The sequence below is a fragment of the Macrobrachium nipponense genome, chromosome 12 (genome assembly GCF_015104395.2).
Source record: "Macrobrachium nipponense isolate FS-2020 chromosome 12, ASM1510439v2, whole genome shotgun sequence".
Taxonomy (NCBI): Eukaryota; Metazoa; Arthropoda; class Malacostraca; order Decapoda; family Palaemonidae; genus Macrobrachium; species Macrobrachium nipponense.
Window position 1 is genome coordinate 34,307,862 of NC_087205.1, and position 18,405 is coordinate 34,326,266.

Consider the following 18,405-nt stretch of genomic DNA (forward strand, 5'->3'; position numbering starts at 1 on the left):
TACGCTGCAAGATTGTTTGGCGTTTCATATAAGCAGTCATATCCTCGTCTGACCAGAACTTACATAAGTCGCAACGAGAAATCAAGTCACAAACCTGTCCACGACAAGAGCTACAAATGTCATGGGGTTCATACTCCCTGCTACTCATCCTTGTCCCACAAGCCGGGCAGTTCCTGATGTTGCTGGCAGAAGGAAGCATCATATTATCTTGGCAATCCATTGTATAATTGGACAGGTCAGTAGTTCCGGGTCGCGCAAAAGTTCATAATTTAAGATAAGAACCACAACAGAAATCAAAGTTAATTCACTATTTTGTGATGTAATGCGTGAGTGGTAATTCACAAAGTCTCATTTAACAAATAATGAAAGCTTTAAAGGCACAAAAATGTTTAAGGAAATTTATAAAGAGCGCCCGTGATGTAAACAACACGGCGCTCGTTAACAACTGATTTGAGGGAAGGTTTTGTATCTGTCAATGACAGTGTTGCCGACTGGCGGACAGAATAGGAGGTTACAGGGTTGCCAATGTGGTAAATTTTGGTGCGGTTTTTGGGGATTAAGGGCTAGATAAATTATATTAAGGTAATGTTTATTAATATTAATATTTCCCTTTCTTGCAAACTATGCGAGTGTCTACCGAAAATTTCGGTAGTTACATGTCATATATTCTTCGAAATTTTCGAAGCCAAATTCATTAAAAAGTTAATAAAAGCGTATGCCGAACCAAAGACCCAGTACTTCCCTGCAAAAGACAGCCCAGAAGATCGATGGCGATGAAAAACGAAAATCAAGTCAGGAGGTACAGCAAATGTACGTTTACAATACGGGCGACAGAGAAAATCTGATAGAAAATGGGAATGGTTCCTATTCCTGCCACCCAGCGGCAGGGCGGTAGATCACCTGACCTACCTGTAGCGTGTGCCGCGAAATTTGAATTTCTGTCGGGGACGACGGAGTCTATAGCTAAGTATATATCTGCCAGGGAAGTTGAATGTATAAAAATTGTATGTATTCTCATATTATTGTATTATAAAATACTACGGCAAATCTAAGCCAGTATTCCGCGGAGCAGCCAATGTTTTGGTTTCAAATCAGCTGATGGCGAATACGAGTTTGTTTCGCCATATTTAACGGAATTCTGAGCAAATTTTCTTGCTTCTAGTTAGCATAAACTAACATCTAGATACTTGACTTATATGAGACAAGGTTATTTTTCCTTACACGACGTGTTTTTAGGTGGAAATATGAATTGAATATGTCTTGTTGCGATTGTGAACTCATTTTTTTTCGTTAACAGATTACGTTGGCGGCATGTTTATTGCGTAAAAAAATTACGTGATTCCATTCACAATTTTCCTTTATATCATCGTAATACAAACTTTACATTATTTATCTTATATCGGCGTGAAACCAACATTAAATGTGTTCTTTCAAGCACAGTAGTTTTGATTAAAATTATTTTATCTCAATTTTATCTACGGTTGTGTTTGATGGCATACGTTTACTGGAGTTTTATCCTTGAACAGTTTTCTCAGCTTCAGTTATAACTAGGTTTAAATTTAACAGTATGTTTCCCAATTGACTTTGATCTATATTGATCTTTGATCTATAGCGAATAAAGTTATTACATTAGGATATCTCAGTTCTATTCTACACATCATCATTTATAACAACTACGGTAATAGTGTACTATAGTATGATGATTGAAATACAAGCCAAACGGATGTTATCGAATTCAGTTGTACTTAGAAAAAAAAAGTCGTTTCTCGCTCGGTTGTTCATGGCTGTACACGTTTACGCAACGAGTATAACGTTAAAACCATACTTTCATAATTCTCTTTTGCTGTTTTTGAACTAATGTAACTAGAAGATGGGATAAAGTTAGGCTATTGTAATTTGGTCTCTCATAAAATCGGATTATCGTAAGACAAATTATCATAACTTGAACAGTACAGCTATCTGTACACTACTTATAAAACCTTATTATATCTTTACATACTCTAGACACCCAAAGGATTAAAGCTAGGCTTTATTCACTTTACAGTATTTATAATACTATAATGTACTGTACAGTAAATTCCAGTGCTATACTGCATAAATATAATTTTACTTCTTGTGCCACCGCAGGATTACGGCGCCGTTTGACTGGTCAGGGCACTGTTAACTGGTCTAGAATTTCGAAAGAAGGTGTGCGGCGGCCGTGGGCTTTAAAGTCGCTTAGCGTCGAAAATCACTTAGCGTCTGCGGCCAGGAACGGAACCCCTGCCGCTAACCAAGGGCCGCCTGTAAATGCAAAAGTTTTGGGATAAAAGAATGGATAACATTCTAGTATTACTTTAAGGTGCTTATTTACCCTCGACTTGAGAATAGCATATATCCGGTGAACAATTCCGAGTGCAAAAGGATTGTTCTAGGGTAACTATTACCAGTGTCTTGCTTATAGCTCACAATTCTTAACCAACGACTTACACGTTTAGCCCGGTAAGTAAAAAGATATATGCAAAAGTATTTAATCTACTTGAATAGGGATCCATTTAAGAACTAATTATAAGGCCATTATTATTCCCCGAGACTGCAAGTATCCGGCTTGGTGATAACCCTTTTAACGCCGATTGGACGTATTAAACGTCGACGAAAATTGTCTGTCGGGTGCCAAACCGACGTATGGTACGTCGACAAAAAAGTTTTTTTTTTAATTCGCGGAAAATAGTTATAGGCCTACTAGGCAAAAACTTTTGAATCACACGCCTTGGGGGATGCTGAGAGCTCATGGATCAAGGCGTTGTTTTGTTTACTATCATTACCCAGGCGCGCAAGCACGAATTTCTTTCTTCTCGCACTAAAAAGCATCAGCGACACATTTCAAAAATTGTTTTGTCACTTTGACATAATTTTCGCACCATTTTATAGCCGTTGCTCGGAGTATTATATATGAAAACGGGCAAAATTTCATGTAGAATACAACAATAAACAACTTATGGTTGTAGCTTTTATCAGTTTTGAAATATTTTCATATAAATAACGATAAGTGCCAAAATTTCAACCTTCGGTCAACTTTGACTCTACCGAAATGGTCGAAAAACGCAATTGTAAGCTAAATCTCTTATATTCTAGTAATATTCAATCATTTACCTTCATTTTACAACAAATTGGAAGTCTCTAGCACAATATTTCAATTTATGGTGAATTTATGAAAAAAACTTTTTCCTTACGTCCACACACAACTCTTCCGAAAAAATCATAAATTTTTCGTCTGATTGTAGTAATGTTTGCACCATTTTAAATTAGCCGTTACAATAAAGTGTTATATTTGGAAATGTGCACAATTTATTGTAGAATACAACAAAAAACAACCCATGGTTGTAGCTTTTATCAGTTTTGAAATATTTTCATATAAATAAATAACGATAAGTGCCAAAATATCAACCTTCGGTCAACTTTGACTCGACCAAAATGGTAAAAAAACGAAATTGTAAGCTAAAACTCTTACATTCTTGTAATATTCAATCATTTACCTTTATTTTGCATCAAATTGGAAGTCTCTAGCAAAATATTTCGATTTATGGAGAATTTATGAAAAAAAAAAAAAAATTTTTCCTTACGTCCGCGCGGTAACTTCAAAAAAAAAAAAAAAAAAAAAAAGAGGAGAAATTTTTTCGTCCGATTGTCGTAATGTTTGCACAATTTTAAATTAGCCATTACATAAAGTTTTATAAATGAAAATGTGCGCAACTTCATGTAGAATACAACAATAAACAACCCATGGTTGTAGCTTTTATAATTTTGAAATATTTTTATATAAATAACGATAAGTGCCAAAATTTCAACGTTCGGTCAACTTTGACTCGACCGAAATGGTCAAAAAACGCAATTGTAAGCTAAAACTATTACATTCTAGTAATATTCAGTCATTTAACTTTATTTTGCAACAAATTGGAAGTCTCTAGCACAATATTTTGATTTATGGTGAATTTATGAAATAAACTTTTTCCTTACGTCTGCGCAGTAACTCTTCCAAAAAAATCATATTTTTTCGTTCGATTGTCGTAATGTTTGCACCATTTTAAATTAGTCATTACATAAAGTTTTATATATGAAAATGTGTGCAATTTCATGTAGAATACAACTAAAAACAATTCTTGGTTGTAGCTTTTATCAGTTTTGAAATATTTTCATATAAATAACGAGGAATAGATAAAATTTGTCCTTTGGTCAACTTTAACTCGACCAAAATGGTCGAAAACTGCAATTGCAAGCTACAACACTTACAGTCTAGTAATATTCAATCAATTACCTTTATTTTGAACAAACGGGAAGTCTCTAGCACTATATTTCGATTTATGGTGAATTTTTGAAAACTGCTTTTTTTTATGTCCGCGCATTACGAATTCATGCATCATTTTGTAATAATATTTTCTGTGTTGCCTTGATCGTTTTACAATGTGTTATATACCAAAATTATCACAATTTAGTGTACAATACAATGAAAAAAAGTAACTCATTAGCTTTAACCGTTTTGCTCACAGCGTGATTTGAATAGAATTATACATGAAATTTTTTTTTGCGCTGTCATATATCCCAATATTTATATATGATAATGATATTTTTTTTCATTTCTGATGGTTGCATACTAAACTTCAGGCAATGACAAAAAAAGGAGCCAAAAATGAACTCTTAATCTTCAAAACTAAGCGTGCTGTGGTTTTTTGAAAGAAAAATTTTTTCCGCTTCGGCGCTCACTCGCGAACGCCGCCGGCATATGGGAGACGATTTTTAAAATACCGCTTTGACGTTTAAGGGTTAATCTGAACAAAATAAAAAAAAGACAAGACTCATCCGGCTCAAAGGCTATGAATGTGTTCCGATGGTTGTAACACTACCGAAATCTGGTGATATAACCAGAAAATAAGAACAAGTTGCTGTGAGCAGTCAATGTTTCATTGAGTGCGACAGAAAACAGAATGACGCGTTTAGCCAAGTCGTTCCTCGTATTACCATAGGGGGACGGCACTGTATACCTACACTGAGCAATCGAAGCACTACCTGTGAAATTTGGATTTAGGCTACTGTCAAGTAGAAACTCTTAGCAATATAATTACTGAGTAAGTCACGTATACAAAATTTGTTATTTTTTAATTGGTTTCCAGCTGGTGCCAGAAGATTTATCCTAATGTTAAGACCGAAGGTTTGTTCCACATAAGAACAACTAATTTTCATAGTTTAATCACATAAAGCTTTGTGTTAGAATTCATCATGAAGATTATTAACACCAAACTGAAATGTAAGTTGAGCAAAATATAACATTCTAATATCAATCACATCAATCATAGAAATCATGTGCCATGGAGATTTGGGGCATCAAAATGACATCAAGAAATCACAGCATACCTTTGGTAGTGCCCGACGAAGACCAGTGCGCCCTTCAACAAAGGCTGAGGGAGGTTTGTGATAGACAGATGCTAGAGAGGCAATATGACAGATCAATTCATCCAAAAGAGTTGGTTCAATCAAATCAGTCTCCTCTGCTATAAGTGGTTTTTCAGCCAAAACAACCTTTTCAGAAAGAAGATAAACATAAGGATAACATTTAGTTCTATGTACTATAACAGATGACACAAAAGGTGGATGTGAAGCATCAAAATAGTAGATACCATACATGATCAGAAATGATGAACAATCTGCATGCCAGAAAATGTTGCAATATTAAGCCAATCTTCACTAATAAAGTAAACTACTCACCTCTTTAGCTGCACCTGGATCAGTTGACAGTAGTCGCCAATAGATAAATCCTCGATCCCTCAAGTCTGGGTTATCTGAATCCTGAGTTGCCAAACTCAACACCTTTTGGGTGAACACAAAATATTTTGTTGTATAATAGCTAATAACTCAACAATTTTATTAAGTTCATAAGACTGGAAAATAAAGTAAGAATTTATAAAATAAAGGTAGGTGTTGTTCATTTAACTGAAACCTAGACTACTTTTTGAATCTTTTCAGCAGCAAGACTTAGCTTCATTTGTTAGTAATATGTTGCACTTTTACTAAACTTGAACACTAGAAATATGCAGACCATGTAATTATTTTCATTCTTTTCCTGTAAGTTCAAGCTTTCTTTGTAAAATATTTTAACAGGAAAAACCAACAGAACATAGAATAATCTAGACAAGGGGTAACTGTCAATATCTTCCATATGCTTTTTTTTTTTATTTAAAAACTGTTTGCCAGAACATAAACCTCTCATAAATAAAGGTCAGATACTCATGGAAAAACAATAACTACTAAAAGGTAAACACTGTATACACACCTCCAACAGCCTTTATCAAGTATTGTAATTGAAACTATAAAACTGGAGTTAAAAAAACCTTTCAAAACACTGGCCTCTTATTCTCCATAACAAATCTTCAATTCCCACCAGATGCACTAACCTGCTGCACGAGTTCCTGTGTATCAGTGGGTCTCTTGAGGAAGAGCTTGACAATGGCTGTGAGAAGCTGTAACTGGACCTGTGTGTTCTCATCATGGAAGCCTTCCAAGAAGCTCTCCAGTAGCTCATCAGCGTTATCAATACGTTCAGCATACTCTCCAATGATCCAGATCATGGAAGCCCTAATCACAATGGTTCAGGAAAGAGCAAAACCTAAGTACAGGTTCATTTAGAAATAGCATTACATATATCACAACTTTCTCCAGTTTTGAATACAGAATACAAACAAGTATCTCACCTGGCCTCTGGTTCATCAAGGGTATCTAGATTTTCACACAAAGTAGAAATGATACTCTCATATTTGTTGGGGTATTTTCGGAAGATATCTTTAATGACAACAATGGCCTCTTGCACAACATAATTAACCTGGAAAATTTAAATAAAAAAAATTATATGTTAATGAAGATAATGATAACATTCAATCTGAAACTACTATATAACAAAGATAATAAATATATTTACAGATCTAGACAAAAGCCCTTCTTGGGTGAAAGCTTTAGTAATGGCATCAATCCTTCTTTAAGGAAAGAAAAAACCAAACTAAAAAAGTTAATAAACTGATAATACCTTAGTCTGAATCAAATCCAGAAGAGTTGAAACACAACGCTCAGCTGAAGTTTCAACTTTAATTGCACATCGACCGATAGCTCTGACAGCCTTCCGAACAAAATCAACATCAACTTCAGTAGCATATCTGTAATGTACATATTACTTATGAAATATATGTAAAATTTCCCATGCAGAACTGAAAACATTGTAATATATACCTGACACATATCATTAATAAAGTTTTAAACTATTTGTACTAGACTGCCACACAAGTGACAAGTGACAAGCTGAATGGAAAACTACATTTATACACAGCTTTCTACTTCAATTAATATTTTATACTGAACTTGAAAATGAATCTGTGATTGGTTGTTTTTTTCTTACTCAATAAACAACTGCTCCAAACAGATAGTTCTTGTTATTGCACTTCATCATGGAATAATTTACAACACAAAAAATCTTAATTGTAGAGAATAAAATAAAATAACAAATGATCAACTGGATGAAGATATCAATGTCATCCTCTAATGTTCTAAAACTGTTATACTGTACATATTTTCCTATTATCTCTACTACGTGTAACAATTATTAAAAATTTTTCTTTTACAAGCATAGTCTCCTGCCTGAATTCCCATCTGGAAAACAAGGAATGACACGAAATTATCTTAACCTCTCCAATATCATATTCTGCGTACTACAGTTGATTTTGAAGCAGCTAGTTCACAAATGTAAACCACTTTTGAGGTATTAGGAGAGCACATCATCCCCAACTTATGTTCATATTTTATTTTAATAATTGGAATGTATGTTTCACCATTTGCAGCAGTTGATGATTCATCAACGGAGCCAAATATAATTGTTGAATGCAATGTGATCACTATAGAGCTAGTTCTAACCCCATAGGCACTGTCACATTCTATGTGCGATGGTTTTCTATTGTCTAAGACATGCACTGAATTGCACCTGTGTAAGCAATCCACACACACAAACACATTATCCTATATAGGTTTATTTATGAACCAGTAAGGCAGTCCCCGGGTTACGACGGGGGTTCCGTTCTTGAGACGCGTTGTAAGCCGAAAATCGTCGTAAGCCGGAACATTGTCAAAAATCCTAAGAAAACCTTACTATTAATGCTTCAGGTGCATTCAAAACTATGTAAACTGCATTCTTATTGCATTTTTCATCAAAAAAAACTTTAAATATTGATTATTTTGCATTTTTGGTGTCATATTTCATCTGATCTGCCAGATCAGCGTTTGTAGGCGTCGTAACTCTGGAACATGCGTCGTAACCCTGGAACATGCGTCGTAACCCTGGAAATAATTTCTGATGAATATAATTGAAAAGCGTCGTAACCTTGGAACGTCGTAAGACGAGACCGTCGTAACCCGGGGACTGCCTGTAATTCATTATTAATTACATTCATTCATTCGTAACTCTTACTGAATATATACAGTGCACTAAATTTCATTCACATATATAACACTACACATTAAACTGAACTAGTACTTCCTTCTTCATCCTTGCTCTTCTAGTCCACTAAAATTACTGAATACTAAAAATAACCTTGTTTCATTTTACGATATATCGAGTTTGTGATGGGGTTAGCATTCTAATGGTTTCAAAATTCCAATTTGATACTGATACGGCAATATTTTGAACATATCTTTTAATATCACATGCAATGGGCACATGCAGCAATGTACAGTCAGGCAGCTAACAGTACATGTTGGTTTGAGAGGCTGGGATACATAGTATAGTGTTTCCCCTGTATTAGCGAATAGCTAGAATCCGCAAATAGTTGAAACCCCTATAAAAATTATTAAAACTGCCTATTTTGTTAGTTAAAACTCAAGAAAAAGCCACTAAAAATGTTTATACAGGCGGCCCTCGGTTGGCAGCAGGGGTTCCGTTCCTGGTCGATGACGCTGAGCGATTTTTGGCGCTAAGCAATTTTTAAGTCTACAGCTGCCGCACACCTTCTTTAGGAGTACTAGACCAGTTAACAGCGCCCTAGACCAGTCAAATGGCGCTGTAGTCCCGCAATGGCGCAATAAGTAAAATTATATTTATGCAGTAGTATAGTACTACTATAGAATTTACTGTACAGTACATTATAGTATTATAAATACTGTAAAGTGAAAAAGCCTATCTTTAATCCTTTGGGTGTCTTAGTACGTAAAGATATAATAAGGTTTTATAAAGTGTACAGGTAGCTGTAGTGTTCAAATTATGATAATTCTTATTACAATAATCCAATTTTACGAGAGACCAAATGAAATAGCCTAACTTTATCCCACCTTCTAGTTAAATAAGTTCAAAAACAGCAAAAGAGAATGATGAAAGTATGGTTTTAACAATATATTCATTGCATGAACAACCGAACGAGAAACAATTTTTTTTTCTAAGTACAACCGAATTGGATAACAACATCCGTTTGGCTTGTATTTCAACCATCGTACTATAGTAAACAATTACCGTAGTTGTTATAAATGACGTTATGTAGAATAGAACTGAGATATCTTTATGTAATAACTTTATTCGCTATAGATCAAAGATTAATAGGGAAATATACTGTTAAATTTAAACCTAGTTATATCTGAAGCTGAGAAAACTGTTCAAGCTGCTAATGGCCATTATCGTGCATTGGCAACAAGGATAAAACTCCAGTAAACGTATGCCATCAAACACAACCGTAGATAAAATTGAGGTAAAATTATTTTAATCAAAACTACTGTGCTTGAAAGAACACATTGTACTGTTGGTTTCACGCCAATAAAAGATAAATAACGTAAAGTTCATATTACGATGATATAAAGGAAAATTGCGAATGGAACCATGTAATTTTTTAACTCAATAAACTTGCCACCAATGTAATCTGTTAATGAAAAAAAAATTAGTTCACAATCACAACAAGTCATATTTCTACCTAAAAACACATCAGATAAGGAAAAATGACCTTGTTTCATATAAGTCAAGTAGTATTTACTACGGTAAATTTAATCAGCTGATGGCAAATACGAGTTGGTTTCACCATATTTAACGCAATTCTGAGCGAATTTTCATGCTTCTATTAGCATAAACGAATATCTAGATAATTTTTCCTTATAAATCTGTTTTTAGGTGGAAATATGACTTAATTATGTCTCGTTGTGATTGTGAACTAATTTTTTTTCGTTAACAGATTACGTTGGCGGCATGTTTATCGAGTAAAAAAATTACGTGATTTCGTTCGCAACTTTCCTTTATAACACAGTAATATGTACTTTACGTTATTTATCTTATATCGGCGTGAAATCAACAGTACAATGTGTTCTTTTAAGCACAGTAGTTTTTATTAAAATGATTTTATCTCAATTTTATCTACGGTTATGTTTGATGGCATACGTTTACTGGAGTTTCATCCTTGTTGCCGATGCACGATAATGGTCATTAGCAGCTTGAACAGTTTTCTCAGCTTCAGCAACAACTAGATTTAAATTTAGCAGTATATTTCCCAATTGACTTTTGATCTATAGCAAATAAAGTTATTACATAAAGATATCTCAGTCCTATTTTACATAACGTCATCTATAGCAACTACGGTAATAGTGTACTATAGTACGATGATTGAAATACAAGCCAAACAGATGTTGTTATCCAATTCGGTTGTACTTAGAAAAAAAAATTTTTCTCATTCGGTTGTTCATGGCTGTACACGTTTACGCAATGAATATAACGTTAAAAATGTTATTGTTATAATACAATTAAGTTTGTTCATACTTACCTGGCAGATATATACAGTAGAGCCTCAGTTCTCGACGATAATCCGTTCCAGAAGGAGCGTCGATATTCGATTATTTCGAGAACTGAATCAAGTTTTCCCATAAGAAATAACTGAAAATGGATTAATCCGTTCTTGACCATCAGTTATTACCTAACCTTGCCTTTTTATACAATACATTACATGTAAATTACAACTAAATAAGTTAAAAGTTAAATAAATATCATGTTAAACGTATATTTATAATTTTAAATGTGTAATATACAGTATAAAAGAAAACTACCCTGTGTCCAACTGATTGTTGACCAAGCTCCATAGGCTACCTAGGTAAATAGTAAGTAGAACGTAGTGTAGTGGGTAGGCATAAAACGTGTTGCTAACATAATAAAAGCATTGAAAAGCAAGTCTAATTATTACAGTAAATTAATAAACTATTAAAATTAAACCCAATCTATATTTATCAAAAACTTGCAAAAATTTGCCTACAGTAAGTCGGCATTTAAGGATGTAAACAACCATAGCGCAGCCCTGGTGGTTTATATCGGGACTATGGTAGTAAAGAAACCATATCGCTATAAGCCTAGAAACATTTACATTCGATATTAATTTATGGTAAATCTTTTACGGAGTCGACTGCAATACTGTATACAAAATCGCTTGAAAATTATCTTTCAGTAAATGTAATGTTATGATACTAACGATTTTGTTTCATAAATGTCCTTATAAAAAAAGGTGCGTCTTTTTTTTTATTACGGCAAATTGTCCAATATCAGGGCTGGTTTCAAGCTTATTGGACTTTGACAATTATTATGGTACTGCATGGTACATATATACGTACACATAAGTAAAAGAATCTTCTTAATGTCTTTAATTACTATACCATTACGTACCAGCATCTCTTGAGTTTAATATCAAGCTAACCTCCTTTTTTTTTTTTTTTTTTTACGAGGACGCTTATACGAAGCATACAGATTGCGTTCGTTACCGCGCACGCGTTGCATATGTAAACTGTGTCACTACCAGACCTCATACGTAAACATTGACGTCTTTTTACAGTAGACATAAAAGAATCTTCTTAATTTCTATAATTATTCTATACCATAGCGGCTTCTCTGATTAAGCTAAGGCTAACCTCCTCTTACCAGCAAGCTTAACAAAGATTAAGATTGCGTTCGCTACCGAACGGCACACGTTACGTATGTGACAGTGGTTTCACTACCAAATCTCACACGTAAACAATGACGTATTTTTACAGTAGACATAAAAGAATCTACTTAATTTCTATAATTAATGTATACCGTAGCGGATTCTGAGTTAACCTAAGGCTAACCTCTTCTTTACCGGCACGCTTAAAAAGCTTAGATTGCGTTGCTACCGAACCGAACATGTTACGTATGTAACTGGTTTCACTACCAAATCTTACACGTAAACATTAACGTATTACAGTACGACATAAATGATTCTTCTTAATTTCTTGATTACTACGCACTTAATATGGCATAGTAGCTTCTCTGATATAAACTATGACTAACTTCTTCTTTACCGGAAAGCTTAACAAAGCTTAAAGATTGCATTCGCTACCGAACCGCACATGTAACCTACGTACGTAACATTGCCTTCACTCCAAACCTAACACTTAAATAGTACGTATTGCATTTGCTACTGAAACGCGCGTCTCAAGTGTGAGCATGGTTTTAGAATATGTCTACGTTGATACCACCGAAAAAGCAAACGAAATGCGCGCAAGGTGTACAAGACACGACACATGTTTGAATGTTTGTAAACATTAGTTGCGACTTTAAACAATGCTGAGTCACTGAGTGGCGTCACCAATGTTACCAACCGTTTTGCTAAATTATGCTAGTCGGTCCAAGCAAGAATTTATGCCAAAAATGGTGCAATTTTGTGCCAGAATTATGCTATTAATCTATCATTATCTCATTTCTCTAATACATTTGAGCTAAAACAACGATGTAATGGAAATTTAAAACATTGGTTTATATATTAGGTGAAATGATAAAAAGTGACGAACAGACAACTATTATAACTAATAATTTGATGATGTTAGGAAACTCGTAATAAAACACCATTTTTCTTTAATAGATCACATACGCAATCACTAGTACACTATTTGATATGCAATCACTATTATACTATTTGACAAATGTGTGAAGATCACACATACAAATGTGAAGAAAAACAACAAGTTTTACTTATTACTGCATCATTATCATGCCACTCAGAACCATTTTTCTTTAACAGGTCACATAAACAATTAATAAATACTTGAAAATGTGTGAAAATTACTTCAAATATAACATTTTGTTATTATTTACTGATATTTCCTGAAAAATTAAAACTAAAAAAAAAGGTAAACAAACAAACCAGTCTCTACTCAAGAAGAAAAACATACGTACTTATTACTTGATCATTATCATGCCACTGAAATACTTTTTCTTTAATAGATCACATACACAATGAATAAATACTTGAAAATTGTGGTAAAATCAGCTAAAGACATATTATTATTTTGATTATTTTTGACAATGAAAAAAATAAAACTTAAAAAAGGAAAAAAAGTATTCTTTAACTCATGAAGAAAAAACATTATTAACACTTTACTGATTGTTTGTCATGCCACTGTGGGTATTTATTTATATTCACAAAATTTAACATTCCTTAGTTGGGTTCAAACTTAGCAATTAACTCATTGTTAGTGCTGCTTTTGAGCAATTTCACTTGAAGATACATTCACTATAGCTGTGTATGAAATTGAGGAATTTTCTGCATTTTATTTAAAATTTTAGTGAAAATACATTCTAAAATTGTACAGAAACCCTAAGTGTGAAAGAAATTATGCTAAGCTCCAATTCTTGGGTCAAATTATGCTAAAAAAACATGAAATTATGCTACATTTGGTAGCACTGGATGACGCCAACTAGCGGCAGCTGGCGGAAACAGTTTTGTTTACAAACATCATATGGTCGGGGGTCGGAAACTGGTTTTTTGGTTGAAAACAGATACAAAGTTTATTGGAAATTTAGTGGCGAAATCCGATTATGTCGAGTTCTAATACGGTCGTGAACCGGGTCTCTACTGTATATAGCTGTATTTTCTGAAGTCCGACAGAATTTAAAAATTCGCGGCACACGCAGTGGGCGGCCAGGTGGTAGTACCCATTCCCGCCGCTGGGAGGCGGATATCAGGAACTATTCCCATTTTCTATTCATATTTTATCAGTGCCACTGTCTCCTGAGGGGAGGTGGGTGGGCACTTTAATTATATATATCTGCCAGGTAAGTATGAACAAACTTAATTGTATTATAACAATAACATTTTGTTCATGAAACTTACCTGACAGATATATATATAGCTGAATCCCACCTTCGGATGGTGGGAAGAGACAGAATAGGATTTTTGGGAAACTAAATTAAGTAGATGATATACATCTTGGTTCCTGACCTGTTAGCATAGCCGACTTCGTGATTACTGTCACCAAAGTCTGCTTCTTCTGCGTTACTAGAGTTGCCAGCGAGGTAGAGACCTGTAATGCTGGTGCGCTCTAGATGATCTGTCAACGGGGGCGTGACCACAATGTGACTAGACCATATGACCATACTTCTGAGGGCACCGAAGCTAAAACCACCACCTGACCTAACCTATCAAAGTTAGTTCCATAACTTCTAGGCTAAAGAAAAGGAACGCGCCTCAAGCGACCAACCCTTCAAAGTTAAAAGCCCCACACCTATCCCTTTTCTATAGGATAGGATTCGTGTTGCTTCTTGCACCCAATAATATATCTATGGATATGTATGGTCTAGCGACTTACGGATCTGAAATGTCGTCTTCACATCCCGTCGGGAGTGTGAAGCGAACACAGAGTTGCTTCGCTAAAGCGTGGCACTCAGGATGTTACTGAGTGTCATGCTCTGTTGAAATGCTTCCGCAGGCCGCGCCCTCACCTCTTGAGCATTCATATTAAGAAAAAATCTCAAATCTTTATGCAAACATAATGAATGAGACCTCTTAAAAGAACTCCTTTTGGCTATAATGCCAGGGTGTTTCTTGGACATGAACCAGTCTGGTCTTTTTACGGAACACCGCAGATTGTCGGAGTGTGAAGCGAACCCAGAGTTGCTTCGCAAAAGCGTGGCACTCAGGATGTTACTGAGTGTCATGCTCTGTTGAAATGCTTCCGAGGCCGCGCCCTCACCTCTTGAGCATTGATATTAAGAAAAAAATCTCAAATCTTTATGCAAACATAATGAATGAGACCTCTTAAAAGAACTCCTTGGCTATCATGCCAGGGTGTTCTTGGACATGAACTAGTCTGGTCTTTTTACGGAACACCGCAGATTGTCTGTTGACCTTGACTTTCTATAGTTTTATCAAGATAAAACTTGAGAGACCCTACAGGGCACAGGACTCTCTAATGCCCTTGCCCAATAATTTGTGCCATACCCTTGGTCTCCAAGCCTTCGGGTCAATGGTTAGACAGGTTTTCGTTCTTATCAAGAACGGAAGGCTTAGCGGACAGACCGCATTATGTCCTTTAAAGCCAAAACCTCTGATGATGGCTAAAACCTCACTAACCCTCCTTGCCGTGGCTAGAGCGGTTAGAATATTAGCCTTTCTGGTCACGTGTATTAAGTTCGCAGAAAGGATAGGTTCGAAATGCTTTTGGCATCAGAAACTCAGACTACGTCTAAGTTCCATGCCGGAACCTGCGATCCAGAGAATTTCAAGATCTCCACAGACCCTCAAAAGATCGTGAAGCTTTGTTGTTTGACAGAACCGAATCTCTGAGCCTAGAGGCCGTCAACAACATTTTTGCATATTCTACAACAGTTAGGACTTCTATCTTATCTCATACTTCATACGGAAAGATAGAACCATAACGAAATTCACAGAGGTCGAGGTGGAGGAAACAGTCATTTCCCTTCACTATCTCCAGAAACGGCCCCCTCCGATTGAAAACTGAAAATAGGCAGCACTGCTTTGCCTTGGCCAAGAGACTGCCATTAATCTTGAAGCTCTTATCGCTTCTCGATAGTCTGAACGCCTTCAGAGTCAGAGAGGAGAGATATTAGATACTTCACTAAGTGACGATGTTAGATTACACAGATTCTCTCGGAAGGGTCTTTGGACAATTCTCTGAATTACCTGACCTCTGTGAATCCAACCTCTTAGAGGCCAACATGTGGCGACTAAAGCTAATCCTCTAGGATCATGAATAAGGGAACAACTTAAGAGGAAGCTCCTTCGTCTTCAATATTACGAAAAACTTAACGAAAGGACGCCCTCAGTCTCTCCTCACTTTCGACATACTTCTAAGTGAGGATTACTCAGACGTCAGTAGTTGTTGCCTTCGATCGAGAAGACCCGCACGGACGTGCACTAGTTTAACGAACCTCTTGAGGATCGTTACGTTCCGTGCCCAAGCCCATAACCAATACTCTCTTCTCGAGCTATGAGAGAGCTGAGAAATTATCCGAGATGATTTGGGCCACTCGATCCAAACTCACCCTTCGAGGAACTGGAGAGCCGACCAATTTGGCTTCCAATTCTTTCAGACAATGTGCCAGAACATCTGTTCTCTGTTCGGATGTCTGGCACCATCTCGCTATCACCCGAGGTGATCCTCGAGCCGTTGAGAGAAAATTAGAATTACAAGATCTTTGATGTTATTCCAATTTCTTCGTGAGGAAAATTTGTAGAGGTCTGAATTGCTGTTTATTCAGGGAAAACAAGCTTCTCCAGCGAGGAAATGGACCCCAGCAAACTCATCCATTCCCTCACTCAGCCTGCTTCCTTCCCTAAATAAGGCTGCGCTTTGCATAAGCAGGAGAGCATTATTATAGTGCTATGCCGCGGTAGATTCGTACAGAATGTTACCGTGCGGTAAACCCGCACCTAACAAGTATAAGAGATATCTTGTTGAAATTTTCTAAGTAAACGGCAGGTATGATCATTCAAGATTACTAGAAATTTCCTCAACCCGAGGCTAAAATCCATGATTGTAGGGCAGAGAGACGGTTTATTCAGCCATTCCCGGAAGGGAGAGAGACGTAACCAACCGCGCATGACACCGAGCTAGCCGGTACTGCGTAGATCACAGTAACAGCAGCCTTGATCATCGTCTCGCACTATGTGCCTGAGTTGCCAGCTACTCCTTTTACGAAGGGATAGGTATGAAATTATCGAGCCAAAGGAAACTCTCAAGCAGCATATTAAAAAGAACAAAAATTCGCTAAATACAGAAGCTGAGTTGATGTTGCAGTTCAATTAGAATACTTCTCGTCTAAGTCGCAATCCGTAGAATAACTAGGATATGCGCCTACCCCTCGGACAATTCAACTGCTTAGTAGAATCATGTCGCGAGGTTAATATACGTAGTATATTTATAGTATTCTGAACAACGATCTCCATCCTAAATTCTTTCCTTCAAGAAAACAAAATAAGGATTGGAGATCGACCACCTTCGATCTCTATCAAAAAGAGTGAAGAAGTCTTCCTCGAAGGAAAGCTTCAATGGTGAACAGAATACTATCTGCCTGAGTTGCCAGCTACTCCCTTTACGAAGGAATAGGTATGAAATTATCGAGCAAAAGGAAACTCTCAAGCAGGCCTATTTAAACGAAACAGAATTCGCTAAATACAGAAGCTGAGTTGGTGTTGTCGTAACAATACCTGAAGAGTTGTTCTTACTCCGAAAACTCTTGGAAGGTTGAAGGGAGTGTCAAATAAATACATTAGAACAACAGTTCTTTCGGCTTCTATCCGCAGAGGTAAATACGATATGCGTATATGACTCGACCCATGCGTTAGCAAAATGACGCAAAGATAAACTACGTAAGTATTGTAGTAATTTGAACATCGAATTCTCTACTACATCTTTCCTGGACGAGGAAGAGAGAAAGAAAGGAAAACGACTGTCCACGTTCTAATGAACGAGACTTTTAAAAGAACTCCTTGACTCTTTGCCAAGACTCTTTTCCAAGAAAAGGGAGTAACATTCGAATAGAGATCATCAAGAGAGAACCGTGGATCGAAAAAGACCGTTCAATGTTCTTATGATATTGGACAAAAGACTTCCTGGATAGTCTACAAGTCTTTCTCTTAACCCCGGATGAGCCTCTGAAAATGAATGAGAGCTCTTCCGAAATTTGTTAATGAGTTTATCCGCTTAAACGATAAAAACGTTAAAATCTATGTCAATGAGAACTACCCCATTTATGAGGGGTCCCCCACTTAAATGACAATGGGGAAAAACGTCCTGACTTGACAAAACTATTAGCACTTTGCTAATAGGGGAAAACCCTTTAACATGACCGAAAGTCACCCAGGAATCCGAGTATATAATCTTCCCGATTCTCAAAGAAATCGATGAAGAGGAAAGAGGGATCGAAGAAAAAATTCGGGTATGTCTCTCCGCTAACTCCGAATCCTTTTAAAAATTTCTGTAAAGAAATGTCCTCAACAGCAAATAAGACGCCTTCAACAAGTCTTTTCTCTCGCAAAGCGTCCTGCCGAGCTTCCACCGAAGCGTCCTGGCGAATGTCCACAAAAGCGTCCTGCTGAGCGTCCTGCTGAGCGTCCTCAAAAG

At 36.2% G+C, this 18,405-nt stretch overlaps 1 protein-coding gene across 1 annotated transcript in view; it reads right to left on the reverse strand.

Annotated features, from left to right (window-relative positions):
• LOC135224482 (AP-1 complex subunit beta-1-like) overlaps nt 1-18,405 on the reverse strand; it is a 47,605-nt gene that overhangs the window by 14,655 nt on the left and 14,545 nt on the right. The window contains exons 6-10 of the mRNA XM_064263486.1: nt 7,052-7,178; nt 6,723-6,850; nt 6,426-6,606; nt 5,740-5,841; nt 5,389-5,553 (exon numbers count right to left, since the gene is read on the reverse strand). Coding sequence (XP_064119556.1) covers nt 5,389-5,553; nt 5,740-5,841; nt 6,426-6,606; nt 6,723-6,850; nt 7,052-7,178 — 703 coding nt within the window. The remainder of the gene's footprint in view (nt 1-5,388; nt 5,554-5,739; nt 5,842-6,425; nt 6,607-6,722; nt 6,851-7,051; nt 7,179-18,405) is intronic.